General features: G+C 43.5%; 1 protein-coding gene across 1 annotated transcript in view; it reads right to left on the bottom strand.

The window, feature by feature from the left end:
• The window catches only part of PACS1 (phosphofurin acidic cluster sorting protein 1), a gene marked incomplete at its 5' end in the record, with an annotated part of 139,826 nt that extends 122,949 nt beyond the window's left edge, over positions 1–16,877 (bottom strand). The window contains one exon of the mRNA XM_082660889.1: positions 16,531–16,877. Within this exon, the coding sequence (XP_082517015.1) occupies positions 16,531–16,877 (347 nt within the window). The remainder of the gene's footprint in view (positions 1–16,530) is intronic.
• Positions 16,878–17,331: the final 454 nt, after the last annotated feature.

The following is a 17,331-nucleotide window of genomic DNA, read 5'->3' as shown; positions in this document are numbered from 1 at the left end:
ACGTAAGTGGAATGTTCTGACCAGGGGCAGAACCAGGTCTTGTAGGGCCTAAAGCTTTTACAAGCTGGAGGGTCCTCTACAGGAGAAGCATGCAAATACATTTACAAAATTAGGTCTAGGATTTTAAAGTATCAAATATATAAGAATACATCTAAAGAAAGATTTACAATACTTCTATGCTAAAAGTGCAAAATCAGTGAAAGAAGATCTAAATAAATGGAGGGACATAACACATCCATGGACTGAAAGAACCGATACTTTAAACATTTCAATTCTCTCCATATTAATCCACAGAGTCAATGCAATCCTAATAAAATTCTCAAAAAACTTTTAAGGAAATTGAAAATTTGATTCTAAAATTTTTAAGGAAGTGAAAGAGCAGGGCTTCCCTGGTGGCACAGTGGTTGAGAGTCCGCCTGCCGATGCAGGGGACACAGGTTCGTGCCCCAGTCGGGGAAGATCCCACATGCTGCCGAGTGGCTAGACCCGTGAGCCATGGCCGCTGAGCCTGCGCCTCCGGAGCCTGTGCTCCGCAACAGGAGAGGCCACAACAGTGAGAGGCCCGCGTACCGCAAAAAAAAGAAATGAAAGAGCAAAGACAAGTCAAGGCAATCATGAAAGCACAAAGTTGAAGACTTACACCACCAGGTAATAGGACTATTATAAAGATAAAGGAAAGATAAAGGAGTAGAGCAGGGGGAACACTGGTACAAGCATGGACAACCTGACCAATGGTACAGACAGAAAGTCTAAAAATAGACCCACATGTAAAATGTCATGTGATTTACAATCAAGGTGACGTGCAGAGCAGTGGAAAAAGATGATCTTTTTTTTTTTTAGTTTTGTTCTGTTTTATTTTCAATTTTAGTCTAATGCATATACAATAAAATTCACCTATTTTGAGAGTACAGTTTTATGAGTTTTGACAAATGGTGTAAGCACCATCACAATCAAAACACAGAACATTTATTTCCATCAAAAAAGATGATCTTTTAAGTAAATGGTACAGGGGTAATGGAAGATCCATGTAGGGGGAATGTATCTTAACCCTCCATTCCACACACAAATATCAATTCCAGATGGACTACAGATCTAAATGTGAAAGAAAAATAATACAGCTTGAGAAGATAATATTAGAGAACCTCTTCATGATCTTGAATGGACTAAGATTTCTTAAACAGGACATAAAAGACACTAAATATAAAGGGGAAAATGGATAAACTGGACAGATTTAAGAATTTGTGTTCAACAAACACCACCACTGAAAGAGTAAAAAGGAAGCCCACAGAGTATGAGAAGATATTTGGAAGAAAAAGAACTCCTACAATTCAATGAAAACAGACACCCCAATAGAAAAACTACCTGAACAGACAATTCATAAAAGAGGATATCGGATGGCTGCTAAGCTTATGAAAAGGTTCCCAACATCATGAGGGAAATGCAGATTAACACCACTGGAGCAGCCATTTCACCTCCACTCAGAATAACTGAAACGCAAAAGACAATCCCAACTGATGGTAGCGATCTGACCCAAGCGGAACTCTCACACAACCCAGCAATTGCACTCCTGGCTGTCCTCTCAAGAGAAACGAAATGAACTGTACGAGAGTGCTTATGACCTCCGACAGACGGGTGAGAATGTCCATGGCAGCCCTATTCACAATATGGGAAATCTCCTATATGACCACCGCCAGCCCAGTGATTAAATAACTTGTGATACATGTGCACATGGAATACCGTACAGCAACAAGAATATATGAGCTGCAATCATATGCAACAACATGGCTGATTCACACAAACATCATGTTGAGCAAAAGAAGTCAGATACAAGAGTATACACGGTAGGAAGTACCAAAGCAGGCAGAGCTAACTTACGCTCTTACACGTTAGGATGCTAGTCATCTTTGGTGGGGGCAGAGGCAGTGATTAGAAGCAGACAAGGTAATGTTTTGGGGTGTTGGTAATGTGTTGTTTCCTGATATGGGTGCTAGTTTTGTTCAGTTTGTAAAAAGTCATCAATTGTACTTATTATATTTGTCCTTTTCTAAGTACTATATATTATACTTTTTGAATAAAAAGTTTAAAAAAAAATTAGGTATAGGGCCACAGAAGTAGCCTGAAACTTAAGTTTCATTAGCTTCATAATAAATTTGCTTTGAATTTAAGGCAAATAAAGGACCTTGAAACTTAAGTTTCATTAGCTTCCTAATAAATTTGCCTTGGTCTTGCCAGACACAAACGTATGTAAATAAAAAGCAGCTTATAATGTTCTAAGCCTAGATTTAAATAGATTTTACATAGAAACTTAATTGATTTTTTCACCAATCAATATACACTGGATTTTCCAGGAATGTAACTACAGTAAACAGAGAAAAGACTATATTTTGTTTTGTGTAGAATTTGATGAAGATTTATCCACCATTTTAGAAAACTGTATCACCGATGGCACTGCCTCATATCATGAGGCACCCATGCAGTACACCTGTGTCAGTCTCTATTTATGGGAGCCATATCCACAGAGATAAGGCGATGTGTACCTGCAAGCACCTGACAGCTATGGTTTCTAATGCGCTGTGAACACTTACACATGTCTTCTGAGAATTTACATATAGAAACACATACTGTATTACAAACAGCTTTCCTTTTATTTTTCCTTTATAGTGCACTTAAGACATTGTAGAAGGCTTCCCTGGTGGCGCAGTGGTTGAGAGTCCGCCTGCCGATGCAGGGGACACGGGTTCATGCCCCTGTCCGGGAAGATCCCACATGCCGCGGAGCAGCTGGGCCCGTGAGCCATGGCCGCTGAGCCTGCGCGTCTGGAGCCTGAGCTCCACAACGGGAGAGGCCACAACAGTGAGAGGCCCGTGTACAGCAAAAAAAAAAAAAAAAAAAAAAAAAGACATTGCAGACATGCTGGTAAATCTGATTATCTGGGAATTTCATTTCAGGATAGAAAAGGGGCCATAAAATCTGATAGTTTTGAGAACCAGTTACAAACCATCAGTCTATCAAATAACTGTAAAGAGAATTCTAATTCTTGAATTTGGTAACTGCTCTTTTATGCTACTCACATTATCCAAATCACAAGTAATATATTTATCTAAAATGTTTTTAAAAAAAAGAAAAGAAAAACCCAGCTACCGTTTTCAAGAGCAATTACCTAAATATATCTATTATAAATTTTGCCTAGACCTGGTGAGCAGGACAAGAGGGAAACTAGAGTTCAAACTACAAGATCTAACTGAGCCCTTTTCCTTTTAAGTCAGTAAGATCCAGCATGGCATTCACAAGCAAAGGGTTCCATTATTTTTCTGTTCTCTTTCAAAAATAGCTCCACCTTCAAGATTACACAAATTAGATCATTCTGCAGCAGGATTCCTCCTTATAGAGCAGCTCCTAGGAAGCACAGACAGGCTGTCGGCTGTAGCAAACCAGTCATTTAAAAAAAAAAAAAAAAACACAGATGTTTTTTATTTTCCAGTTCCACCGGGTCAGTGACAAAGGGTAGGTGCTATGGCTGTTAATGGCCTCTGCAATAGAGCTCCCTCACCAAAAGCCATCACATAGGTAAAGATCACAGAGGAGATATCAGACCAAGCAAATGTGACAGCAGAATAATTAGGGACGTTGGGACTCTGCTGCTCCAACACCTTCACCATGGCCTACAGCATAAAAAGAATTTATCTAGATTTTTAACACAATCAGTCGCCAACCTATGGATTATTCCATCACCCAGTAAATCCCCAAGGAAATTTATTCCCAGTTAATCACAAATGGCAAAAATAGAAACAAACAACCTTCCTCAAGAGCTTTGAATAGTTCTGTTACACAGATCTCATTCTCATATGTCACTTATGATAAACAGATGACAATCACTATCATTTTTTTAGTGAAAAACTGACACAAGGAGGTTAAATGAAATCTTGAAGTTGTCCTTGAATCCTTTTCTTTTGTCATATCCCAAATGTAATCCATAAGCAAATCCTTTAGGCTTGAAAAGACTACACCCGACTCTGATGACTTCTCATCTTCTCTACCACCCTGGCTGAAGGCAACATCAGCTCCCAGTACATCATCTTCATACTCCTAACTGGACTCCCTGCTTTCACCCTTGCCCTTCCCTATGGGCTATGCTACACACAAGGGCCAGTGGTTATTTTAATATGTAAGTCATTACCATGCCTCTTCTCTGGCTCGAAATTCCCAATGGCTTCCTCATCTCACTCAAGGTCAAAGCCAGAGACCTACATTGGCCTACGAGATCTGGTCCCTTCACTTCTCTGAATTTCTCTCCCACTACTCTCCACCTTGTTCACTTGGCTCCAGTCCACTGGCCTCCTGGATATTCCTGGAACCTACTAGTACTTACTGTTCCCTCTAATGACTTGCCTAAGTGTGTGCTCCACATGATGACTCACCTTCTCTGGGGTCTTCTAAACTACCTTATTTAAAAAAGTAACACTCTCTGCCTCACGTATACCCCTTTCTTGCTTTAATTTTCCCCATCTGACATACCCTACCATTTGCTCACTCATTTGTTTATTGCCTGCTGCCCCCTCTGCCCCTAGAAGGTAACCTCCAGGAGAGCTTTGATTTTACCTGTTTTATTAGGCACTCTCTCCTCGGTGTCTAAAATGGTGACTAGGCATGCGGTTTCTGCACGGTGAGTACCTGCCAACTAAATGAAGTTACTATTAGGGAGAGGACTCACAGAGACTTATGCAAACCCACATGGTGAGGTAAAGCCAAATAAGAAACCAGATTCTAGAGCCAAAGCATTTTTGGCACGTGGTTTTAAAGAGATGATAGCAACTTGCTGACTTTTTTCCTCCAGATATATTATAAGAATAGGAGGAAATACCTGAATGAGCATCAAACAAAACAAAGCAAAACAAAACAAAACCCAAACCCAAATAAAGCCATCACCACAAACGTTCTATAAAACGTTCTCTTAAATGGACTCCAATCAGACGACGCCTCAGCACACGGAGACGTGGCACTCATTTATCAGTGAGGCTGCCTGAGAATGAGGCCCTCCTGGAACATAAGCAAACACATCGCTGGCCTAAGTCCAAAGCACACCAAACTAATCCTATGCCAAATCTTAGTTCAGGTCATGTCCCATTTCCAACCCAAGCATTTGTTTTCCCAGTGAGATGACACTTTCCTTTTCCTCCACGGAGAGAAAAGTCAACCAAAAAGATTAATGGGCAATGTTTAATAACATTTTAGCTGCTCCTTTTCATAAGTTTTTTTTTTAAAAGAAAGGAAAGATAGAGGGGATTATCCACAAGTAATAAAAACAAAGGGATAATGATATCATATACAGTTAATGAACAATTCTCCCCATTAAAGATAAGGGCATAAACAATTTATTGCACATCTTGGTGGCAGAGTGGAAATACAATTAAATCCATTAATAGCTACTGAGCTTTTATGTTCCCAGAGGACGCTGGTTTCCAGAGTTGCTTATTCATTTTCATCCACAGCAAAAACAGTACATGGCATGGATGACTGAATGCTGTAGTCTACCTTCCACATATTTTAATTTTGAGGAGACAATTTTATTAAACAACAGACTTAGGGTAGATTACGCTGCCACATTCTATTGGATACGACCTGAAAGTGCGAAACAAAAACCTACTTGCAGAGACAATGTAAATGATGACTAATGTAAATCAGGCCTACAAATACTATACCATCATATTCATAGTTTCACTGCCATTACCCAAAGATGTTAAGGTAATGATTTCTATGAATATAGATGCTCAAACATTTTACAAATATTTTGTTTCTCTGCACAACAAATCAACAAGGCCAAAAAGGGTATCCCCACTTGTAAAAAAAAATCAGGAGAAAAAGTGACTTGCCCAGAGGTAATCAAAATAGATTTAACTAAGCACTAGATATAGGGTTTTGCTGACTAATCCATAATAGTAATAGAAGATTAAATAGTTAAATAGAAGATTAAACCCTCACCCTCAACTCACCAGCAAGCCTACCTCTAGAGCACAAACTGGACCGAGAGGTGAGCAAAACAGCCCCGCTGTGGATCTCATGCTCTCAGATTACACTGCCCATTACTCTCAGCCTCACATTGAGAGCCCGTTCCTTCTTAACATATTTGACTATATGATTCTTCAGCTCATGGAATATTAGAAGCAACAAAGCAGGAAGAAGGCATACTGATAGCAACAGGGAGAAGAGAAGACAAAAACAAAACTAAAAAAGCAAACATATGACTTTAAAAACAGTCACGCACCACGTACCGGTCCACACTCTTCATTTCAAGCCCTGATGTTCGCCATGAGGGTCCCATTCATCATGACCATCCGCACTTGAGAAGCGGTAAATCTGTGTTTTATATATTCTCAAGGAAGAACCAGAAAAACATAAATATATTTGTGGGTTTCTAACCAAAATGGGAAGATAAAAAGTCTTGGTGCTTATTAAAGGAGAAAACTGACATGTATACCAAGATCCAAATGTTTCACAATAGGCCTTAAATGTATTATCAGGTTCTCCTACAAAAGCAGAATACAGTTTTTCTATAGTTTGAGACATAAAAAGGAAAGCTTAAGGAGAAAAGAGAAAAAGATCAACTCCGTTTAAATCCTGATTTTCCTAGGAGTCGCTCAGCTTTTACTGGTGATAAATGGCTAGCTGTAAACCGGTTTAGTTGCTCTTCTGGCTGCCAAAGCGGAGCTAAAGAAGTCAGCAGGTAGAATAGGGAAGCTGTCAAGTCAAGTTGGCTCAAAACAAAGTTGTGGTTTGCAGGCCGGGCCTGAACCATCTCTTCCGTTCATATAAGCTGGCAGGATGTAGAAACAGGATCCTGACCCAGCCACTGCTTCAGAGAACCAAAATATTTTCCTTTGACTTTCTAGTCTATTAAGCTTGGGGTTTGGCAGGATCTGTGGCCAAAGTGAACCCAAGACCTTGTAATGGTCCCCCTGAGGAAATCAGAATATAAACAAGGTTGCCCTGATTCTAGACAGAAAGCAGTTTTTCGAGGGGTGTGGGGGAGAGACAGAGAAGCTAGGCTGGCAATAAAGACAGCAAGAGTAATAGTAACATTTTTAAGTGTTTTCTATGTGCCACATAAGCACTTAAAGTGTATTAATCTCATTTAATCCTCATAATAAATGAACAGTAGGGGCAATTACTATGCCCATTTTACAAGATGAGACAAATGAAGCATTAGAGAAGTTAAGTAATTTGCCCAAGTCACTCAAACACTAAACAACAGAGTCAGGATTAAAATCCTGGCTAACTGGCTCCAGAAATGACACCTGTAGCCACTGTGCTACGAAGCCTCTCACTGTCAACAGTCTGGTAATAAAGCAGCATTCTGTAATCCCAACATTAGAAAGTATAAAGCATTAAATATTATCTGTCAACCATGAGAACCAGACAGAGCTCAGGGGACACCAAGTTTTGTTTTTTTTTTAAATTAATTTATTTATTTTATTTTTGGCTGTGTTGGGTATTCATTGCTGTGCATGGGCTTTCTCTAGTTGCAGCGAGCAGGGGGCTTCTCTTGTTGTGGAGCACGGGCTCTAGGCGCGCGGGCTTCAGTAGTTGTGGCTCACGGGCTCTAGAGCGCATGCTCAGTAGTTGTGGCGCACGGGCTTAGTTGCTCCACGGCACGTGGGATTTTCCCAGACCAGGGCTCAAACCTGTGTCCCCCGCATTGGCAAGCGGATTCTTAACCACTTCACCACCAGGGAAGTCCTCCACCTAATTCTAAACTGGGGAGCCCTGCAGAACTGCCTTCACCTCCCTGGGCCTCGACTTCCCTTTCTGCGGAGGTGCTGTGCACATAGCAAACGCTCAGCAGTCTGGTTCACCTCACCCAGGCATCAGCCCAAACAGCACCTCACCAGAGGCCTTCTCTGACCACACTACCCAACCCTCTCAAGTCTACACTCCGCTTTGTTTTCCATCATGGCACTACTCACCACCTGACTCTTCACTATAGACCTAATTACGTGTTTATTATCTGTCTCCCTCCACAAGAATGTTCACTCTAGGAGAGAATGGACTTTGTCAACCAGTTTGCTGCTGGTTCCCCAGCACCTGGAGCAGTATTTGGCATATAGAAATACTCAAAAAATATTTGTTGAATGAAAGAATTGCGTAGGATAGATTTTCATTCAATAAACTTTACGAATAAACAGGCACTGTTCATTGACAAATGTATCCATCAAGCACCTATAAAGTAACTACTATGTGAAGTAATGAACAGGATTATTTCAGATGATGGTAACTGGTGTGAAGGAGATTTATAAACTCCCAGAATGGAATGGGCAGGTGAGAGAAGCTTTCCAAGGTAGCAGGTCAGCTGAGACCTGAATGATACCCAGGAGCCAGCCACACGATGACCTGGGGACACAGCATTCCGGGTAGAGGGAACAGCAAGTGCAAAAGCCCAAAGGCAGGGTGACTGTGCCCGGGCCCAACTTGCCCAGAGCCAGGTGTGCATGGGGAGAATGGTAGCAATGAGGTGGAAGCCACAGGAAGAGTCCCACCACGAAGTATCTCCTAGGTCATAAAAAGCGTTTTACTCTAAGTGTGATGAAAAGTTGTCTGATAGGGTCTCTCATCTTCACCCAACAGAATGGACACTTCATGAGACCAAGGATTGTGTTTGTGGCACATGACGGCTGGTCTACAAGCATTTGCTAAATGAGTTAATTGGGAAGATTATGAACAGGGGAGTGACATGATCTGATTTTCATTTTAACATATCACTCTGAACTGCTACTAGTGGTTACCTTCTGGGAGGAGATCAGGGTCACAGAGGATGGGTAGAATTACACATGAGGGAGTGCGATGTGCTTTCCAGGCACCGTAAATCACAGACATGGGAGGAAAAAGCTACTATCTAACCCCTGAAGCCATTTGGTGTTTCTAAACAACAGACAGGAAAAGGTCTGGGAGGAGGGACCAAATAAATGACAACTGATGTCCTAAGCCTTTTGTGTTCTCCTAAACTGTTATAAAAACAAAAACAAAAAAAAAAACTACAAAGAATCTCTGTTTTGCTTATAAAAAAAGAACAAAAGGAAGCTCAAAGCCAGACATACACACACACACACACACACACACACACACACACACACACACACACACAGAGTTTTGGAGAAAAACTAAAGAAAAAACACCTTCCTGCATCTAAGCACAATAACCAGGCTAAATTTCCTCAGGGACAATTAACATTCCACTTACCACATCCAAACTGTTACCTGGGGGGAGTCTTGCTCAGAATACTGCTCTGAGAGGCAGACTGCCATTCGGAGGAGTCTGCAGACTAAGAAGACAGGAGCAGGTGCTGTAATAGGAACCAAGTTTTAAAACATCACTCCTTTCACGCCTACCTATACCTGCACCAGGTCACTAAAAAAACATACAGGGTAAACCACTCAGGGTGTAACTGCTAAGAGGTCTGTCACAGTTCTAAAAAAATTTTTTGCCAAAATAGGCTCTGGATATTACCTAGTGCCTCTGTTTACAGAACGAACTGCAAGTGCTGAAAGGATGAATGAAACACAGGTTCATCTGAGAGTCGTGGAGGATCATTACTTCCAAGGAGAAAAGAGGAAGTACAGTACTCGGGGTCAGAAAAATTGGTGAAGCTAGAACTAAACTCAGATATTCTGACCTTTAATGTATTTAAAAACTTTACAATCTGAAAGAAGCTACATGGGACTTTCCTGGAGGTCCAGTGGTTAAGACTCAGCGCACCCAGTGCAGGGGGCGCAGGTTCGATCCCTGGTCAGGGAACTAAGATCCTGCATGCAGCACGGTGTGGCCAAAAATAAAAAATAAAAATAAAATAAAAGAAGCTACACGAACATCAAATAACTAATGTGCCTCTATCAATGCCCCCCTCCTCACCTGTGCCCCACCATCCACACACCGTGAGGTGGGCAGCAGGCTAGAGCATTCTCCAGTCACCATTTTTGCTGTCAATAAAGATGAACAAGCAACTCTAGAACCAAGAAAGGAAGGTGAGTGGAGTGAAACCTCAGCTCCCCCCAATGTCTTCATCCATTCAATAAATCCTATGTTCTACATCTTTATAGCGATATAAAATTTGTAAGGTTCCCTCCTTTGAGGTACGTATACAACCGAGAAGAGTTGATATGCATCTTTAAATATATATATATATGTATATCTAAATATTTACTCATTTATTTGGTTGCACTGGGTCTTAGTTGCAGCAGGTGGGATGCATGTGAGATCTAGTTCCCTGACCAGGCATCGAACCCAGGCTCCCTGCATTGGGAGGGTAGAGTCTTAACAACTGCGCCACCAGGGAAGTCCCTAAATATATATTTTTAAAACAACATTTACTGGTCTTTTCTGTAATACATGTCTGTTATAGAAAGTCTGGAAATCACCAAAAAATACACAAGGACAAGAATTAGTATCACACATAATCCTACCATCCAAAACCATTTTGGAGTTAATGCCTCCAGACAGTTTTCTCTGTAGATATTGACTAAGACCTAAAATTGTGAGAAAAAAATGACAGGGAAGCACCAGGAAGCTAATTCCCTCCAGGAAGAAGTGAACAGACTAGAAGGTAACAACACTTAAAGGGGGAAAACTAACAAAAGAAAACTAATGGGCCCTTGGAATAGCGAAGAAAGGGGACATTTTAAAATAACTTGGAAGAGGACAGACTGAGTACTCAGTCTAATTAAACAAATAAGGAGAAGCCATAAATATTAATATCAGAAATGCCCATACTTAGGCAGTTTTCTCTCTAAAACAGTGTTATCTAACAGAACTTTCTGTGGTCCTGGAAATGTTCTAGATCTGCCCTGTCCAATATGGCAGCCACCAGTCACACGTGACTGGTGTGAAATGAAATGCGGCCAGTGCAACTAAGGAAGAGAATTTTAAGTTTCATTCAATTTTAATTAATATTTAAACAGCCACGTGTGGCTAGTGGCTACTGTATTGAACAGCACAGCTTTAAAGATGAAATAGCCTATGATCTTAAGACATAATTGAATGTCAAAGAAAATGTTTTAAGTAACTGTTTTCTAGAAGTTATAAAAGCTCAGCAACAATACATCATCATTTACTGGCCTTCTCTACTGCGCTACCCAAGGTAGAGGCCAGGCACGTGTCTGCCTAAGCAGCTCCCTAAGCTGTGACTACAGCTATTCTCTGGTTTGTAATAACATAAAAGGGAAAGCAGGTCCAGCAGGCTTTCTAATCAGATAACTGCCCTGTGAATGACTCCAGAGTTGGTGCCCAGGCACACACATTGGTTCCCTAAAGTCCTCTGAAGTTATGCTGGTTATTCCTTTAATTAGGCCTGGAGAAGGGAGGACTGCGTCAGGGCTCGCCAATCTAGAACCAAACCGCCTTGCTCAATTCCAGCCCAGTGGGCTCTGAGAGACATTTTAAGGCCAACTTCAAACTCTGTCTTTTCTCAAGAGCCCTTAATACCGCTCCGAACTCACACTGGAAAAAGACCAACTCTTGCAATCATTCCCACAGCTTCCCTGGATTCCCAAAGTACTCCCAGAATGTGACACCACAGGTCCAAGCCAAGCCGACTCCAAATTTCGGAGGACCCACTGAGTCTGCAAGTCCGGGCCAAAACAGGACAAGCCTCCTAGGGTGAAGGAGTGAAAAGACACAGCCCAAACACCTTCTGGCTTGCACCTCCCTGGTGCACAAAGAGACGGCACCAACCTTAATAACAGTGGCAGCTTATTGGCTCAGCTAAGAAATTGGAAATCTAGCTTAAAAGGAAATCACATAACCACTAATGTGTCCAAAAGATCTGTAAATCAATACATGTAAGACAGACTCTGTGAAAGTCATTCTCTTTCTGACTTAAGGAATCTGAGCTTCCACAGGGACGGTGGATTATATTACTCCGATAGAGAACATATTCTATTACAACACTCACAATGTGAAATTCAAATCTTCTAAGATACAAATATGCTTCCAAGACTTTTTTTTTTTTTTTTTGTGGTACGCGGGCCTCTCACTGTTGTGGCCTCTCCCGTTGCGGAGCACAGGCTCCGGACGCGCAGGCTCAGCGGCCATGGCTCACGGGCCCAGCTGCTCCGCGGCACGTGGGATCTTCCCGGACCGGGGCACGAACCCATGTCCCCTGCATCGGCAGGCGGACTCTCAACCACTGCGCCACCAGGGAAGCCCTGCTTCCAAGACTTTTAACGCTAGGGAAATAAAAGAAAGTTTAACAGCTCTCTCTTATTTGATCAATTACATTTACTTTATATCTATCATTTAAGAAGTACTTTCTCCTGTGGATCTATAGGTCCTATTTTATATTTATTTCACCCACATCTTGGAATGGATAGTAAGTAAAAGTATTCCCAATCAATGGATGAAAATGCTAAGGTGTGGGAGAGTTTGCCCTAGCACACAGGAAGCACATACAGCAATACATCCTGGCTTGCCCAGTGCTTTCATGGTTAGAGGGGTAACTGGCCTCAAGTATCTTCATGAAATTAACACTTCTATTGCAGGACAGTCACACAAACTTGGCCATGGCCACCTCCCCTTTTCTTTTTTTTTTTTTTGTTCTAAATGTGGTCTAAAGGAGAAATGTGACTGATAACCACTGAACTCCTTCCCTAAGCACACAGATAAGGACAGGCAAATGTGCTCTGTACTCAAAGGCAAATGTGATACAGTTAGTGGGTGATAGAGCAGAGCACATTTTGTCTCCTGACAGTCAGTTTTACACCCCTGAGGAAATTTTGTACACTTAGGAAATTGAATAATTTTTCAGTCTCTCCTACTTAAGCAACTCAAAAAGAGAAAAGAACATCAGGGGAAATGTCACCATACAAAGACCAAAGAGAAAGGGTAAGTGAGACTCTAAAGCCCTGCCTTCAATGTCAAGCATCTTGCCACCTGGTACCTACGACAGCGCCACACCACTGTCCATACTCTGGACCACAGACCAGGGAGCACTCCTTAGTGTGGAGGGAAAACAGCGTCCACTTCCAAAGCTGTGAATTTCATAATGGAACTGTAACAGACCTACCTGCTGGTGACAGAATCTCAACAGTCAACTGTATTTCACAATGATTACCTCTGGGGAGTGAGAAGAGACACAGGGCTGGGGCTTTCCTTTACCATTTCCATCTTTCTGTACTGCTTGAATTTCTAATCATGGACGTGTATTGATCTTTTTATTTTAAGCCATGGGGATGTAATGTACAGCATAAGGAATATGGTCAATAGTACTGTAATAACTTTGTGTGGGGACAGATGGTTACTAGACTTACCGTGATCATTTCATAATGTATGCAAATGTCAAATCAAATGCAAATTAAACCAACATAATATTGTATGTCAACTATATTTCAGTTAAAATTTTGAAATTCCTTGTGAGAATAAAAATCTACTATCAGGAAAAAAACCATCTTTTTATTTTAAAAAATGCTGGTAAAAATGGCAATGAAAAGAACAATTTAGTTATTTTAAAGCCAACTATAGGTATGCTCTTCATTCATAAAAAGTAAAAAAAAAAAATACTATGGATTCTGAGAGAATTTAGTAGCTGTTAAGTCAGAGCAGAGTACATACCTGAGAAACAACAACTTTATTTAAACATCTAATAAAGGAAAAAGGTTTTTTTTTTTCCAAAAGTAAATTATATTCCTACAGGGATCAACAAAAGGAGCATGACCTTCCTAACACTCGACTTTTCAACTCGCTTCTCTGCACTAGGAAGAGGATGACAATTTCACAAGACTGAATCCCAGGACATTTTATACACATCCAACCTTAGATCATACAATCATGCGTGCATTTCTCAAGTGCATATAAATCATACATTTGTGTCTCATTTGAGTTACACAAGACAAGAATGTTAATCCTAGACGATATTCAGCGTGCTGTATACAGAGTGCTCGCTGCCAATACATTCCAAACAATGTGAACAAGCATACCAAGGAGACTTCAAATTAACTGGATGACTCTAATCACTGGAAGGGCCAATAGCAGGCCATTTTCTCCCCACAGGGTGTTATTTTCCATCCTGCAGATAAAACAGCCTGCTCCAAAGAGCACAAGTGTTTCACAAAGAGCTGGGAGGCACAAGGGTGCCGGTTAAAAAATAAGTCAGAGCAGGACAGCTGACAATCCCAAAGATTGGTTGGTAGACATGACAGAACTGCATGCTCCCTGCAGGTGAAAACAAGAAGACAGTCTAAGGCTCTCACACCAAGTCAACATAACAATTACTGATTTGATCAGGATGCCTGGCTGTTTCTTTGGCTAATAATTTATTGTGTGGACCTTTCAGTGACCAATAGGGACAGATTGGAAATCAACAGCAATCAGTGTTTTTATTTATCCCCCTCGGTTGCACAGCAGCTTCTTGCCAGTAGGCTCACGCCTTTCTGATCTAACAAGCTAGAGAAGGCAGCTGTCCAAATGTCACCAGTCAAACAGTGATAGATGTGACGGAAGAACAGGCAAGCATGCTAACACTGGACCCATGGAGGAAAGGACCCAGTGCTTTTATGTTTGAAAGAAGTAGATGAGAATACTTCAACTATAGATGGGCCTGTACAGAAAGAGAAAGGCAGGCCTGCTTAGGACCAAGAGAGGAAAACCACCACATACTAAACTCCCAGTTGCGTCTGGTGTGTGTTAGGGTACTGGCCAAACCTAACTAAACTAATGTGGCTCCTGATTACCCTGAAGAAAGGACAGAGAAAAAGGAAAGTATAAATCAGTGAAGTGAACGCTGAAACACAAGGGACACGAAGAGTAGAGAGGGGCTAATGGAAAACAATTCAGCATTATCTAAAAATGTTCCAGACGTATATCTCTCAAATAGCAATTCTACCCCTACATATAAAGACATCCTAAAGAAACTTTTGCAAGGAGCACCAAGAGTCCTGGACAAAAATATTTACAGCATTACTGTTTGTATTAACAAACAGGAAACAACCCAAATGTTCATCAAAAGGAGCTTTATGATACATTCACACAATGAAATTCTACCCATTAGTGAAAATACTTAGAGCCACCATACAACACTGATGATTCTCACGAACTTAATGTTGAGTTTAAATACACACACACACACACACACACACACACACACACACACACAAACAGGCCACAGAACACATACAGTATGATAGCATTTATATAAACTTCCCAAAACATCCACAACTAAAAAACATAGCTTAGAGATGCACATATGTCAGTAAAACTAATTTTATAAGGCAGGGAAATGATAGACACACAATTCAAAATAATGTTTACCTTTGTAGGGGGAAGAAGGGGATGTGATCAGGAAGTGGCACCCCGAGGGCTTCAACACAATTGTAATGCTCTTTCTCAAGCTGAGTCAAGTACAGAGATGTACTTCTTGTCGTTTTTATTTACAATCCTTTCTAGGACATATATAATCTTGCATGCATGAAACAATTCAGAATAAAGGGGGAGGCATGGAGAAAAATAAAGAGTTGAAGATGTAACCAGACAATGCTCCCCAACCCCACTTACACGTCCATCTGCCCAAGACAGGGCTGACAGAGTAAGGAGCCAGCCAGACTCCAAGCCAACAGAATCAACTCAGTTTACAGGTGACAAAAAAGACCACCTCCAGGCACTTCTCTGGGCTTCCTGGGTGAAATCAGCTTCACAGTGTCTATTCAAGGGGTAAACTGTAGGATGTTGCACACTGTCCCCAAAGAGTTTGAGAAAGACTGCCTTGCCAATACAGAAACAGAAAATATCCCAAACTCAGGTATATTTTACCAATGGAAGGAAAGTCCCCAGATGGTTCCAACAGACAGAGGGATGGATTGAATTTAGGAACAGGCAGTAATTTTATGTAGCCCTGCAGGGCTAGAAGTTGTGACCAGTTACTGGGGGGTGAGGAGGGAGAAGAGGATGAAAAATACACTTTAAGACACATTTAATAGGACTTTTACAAGACGTAGAGGCCGGGACACAATGTGTGTCTTTGGAGTACAAATGAACCTGTGTGTTGAAGACAAACTAGAAGCGCCAAGGGTTACTATACCGGCTTTACCTGGCAGAAGGTGACAACCGAGTTTGACACGTGCCAAGTATATTGGGAAATAATATCTAAAGAGATCCATACCACATCTATGTAACATATGTACAGCCCAAGGGAGCTGGCAAGGCCGGGAAAAGAGTCTGTGACTTTCACAGGGAAACTGACAGGAAGGCCGGATTCGGTCAGATCAACAAGAGAAGGCCCAGGGCTGAGAGTCCAGAAGGCCCAGCTCAGAGAGGGGAAGAGGGTGGCCCCGGCCCCAGACAGAAGGTGGGGATGCCAGGAGAGGGCGGGGTCCATTCGGGAGGTGTCCCGGGAGGCCGGGCAGGAGCCAGGCCGGGCGGCAAAGCAGCCAGAGGGAATCTAGGGTCGGGGTGCCCCCTTGGGCGATGGGACGGGGAGGAATGGGAAGGCGGGGGCCTGCCACAGACCCGGCTGGGCGACCCCCGAGGGCCCGGTCCCCCCCACCCGCCGCTCACCTGGGCACGCAGCTGGACGAGCTCCGGTCCACCTCCCAGGTGGCGTACAGGTTCATCTGCACGGGGGCGGGGGTGCGGCCTGGCCCCGGGCCGCCGGGAGTCGCAGAGCCCGAGGCCACCGCGACGGCCATGGAGGTGGAGGTGGACGAGGACGAGGAGGAGGCGGCCGCCGCCGAGGTGGACGAGGACGACGAGGTGGCCTGGGCCAGCTTGGGGGGCGTCGGCTGCTGCGGCAGCTGCTGCGGCGGTGGCTGCTGCGGCGGAGACTGGGCGACCCCAGAGCCCCGCTGGCCACTGCCGCCCCCGGCGCCTCCGGGACCACCGCCCGCCCCTCCACGTTCCGCCATGGCCCGGCCGGGGATAGGGAAGCACAGGGGTTACGGGAATCAGGCGACGCCGAGCGGACGCCGAGGCTTCTCCGGCGGCGGCGGCGGCGGCAGCGGGGGCTCGACTCGTCTGCTCAGCCCGCCCGCCAGAGCGCGCGAGCGAGAGACTGCACGCACGCGCGGGGCCTCGCGGCGCGCGGTCCTCGCGCTCGCCCGCCGCTGCCAGTTGCGGCTCGCGCCGCCAAAGCACTGGGTGGGCGTGTCCGGGGAGGGGGCGGGGAGGCCTGGCCCGCGCCCGCCCCACCCAGCGCCGAGGGGCGGGGCCGGGGCCGCGCTCGCGCTCGCGCCCCGGGCGGGCCTGTGGGCGTGCGCGCCCCTCGCTCTTCAGGAGAGGGGTCGGCGGTTCGCGCCTCTGCCGGATCCTCTCCATAAGTTCGCGGCCCGGCGGCAGCCAGCTGACCCCCCTCTTCTCTCG

The sequence above is a fragment of the Grampus griseus genome (assembly GCF_964374135.1).
Source record: "Grampus griseus genome assembly, chromosome: 8".
NCBI classification, from domain to species: domain Eukaryota; kingdom Metazoa; phylum Chordata; class Mammalia; order Artiodactyla; family Delphinidae; genus Grampus; species Grampus griseus.
This window is presented reverse-complemented; position numbering and strand designations above follow the sequence as displayed.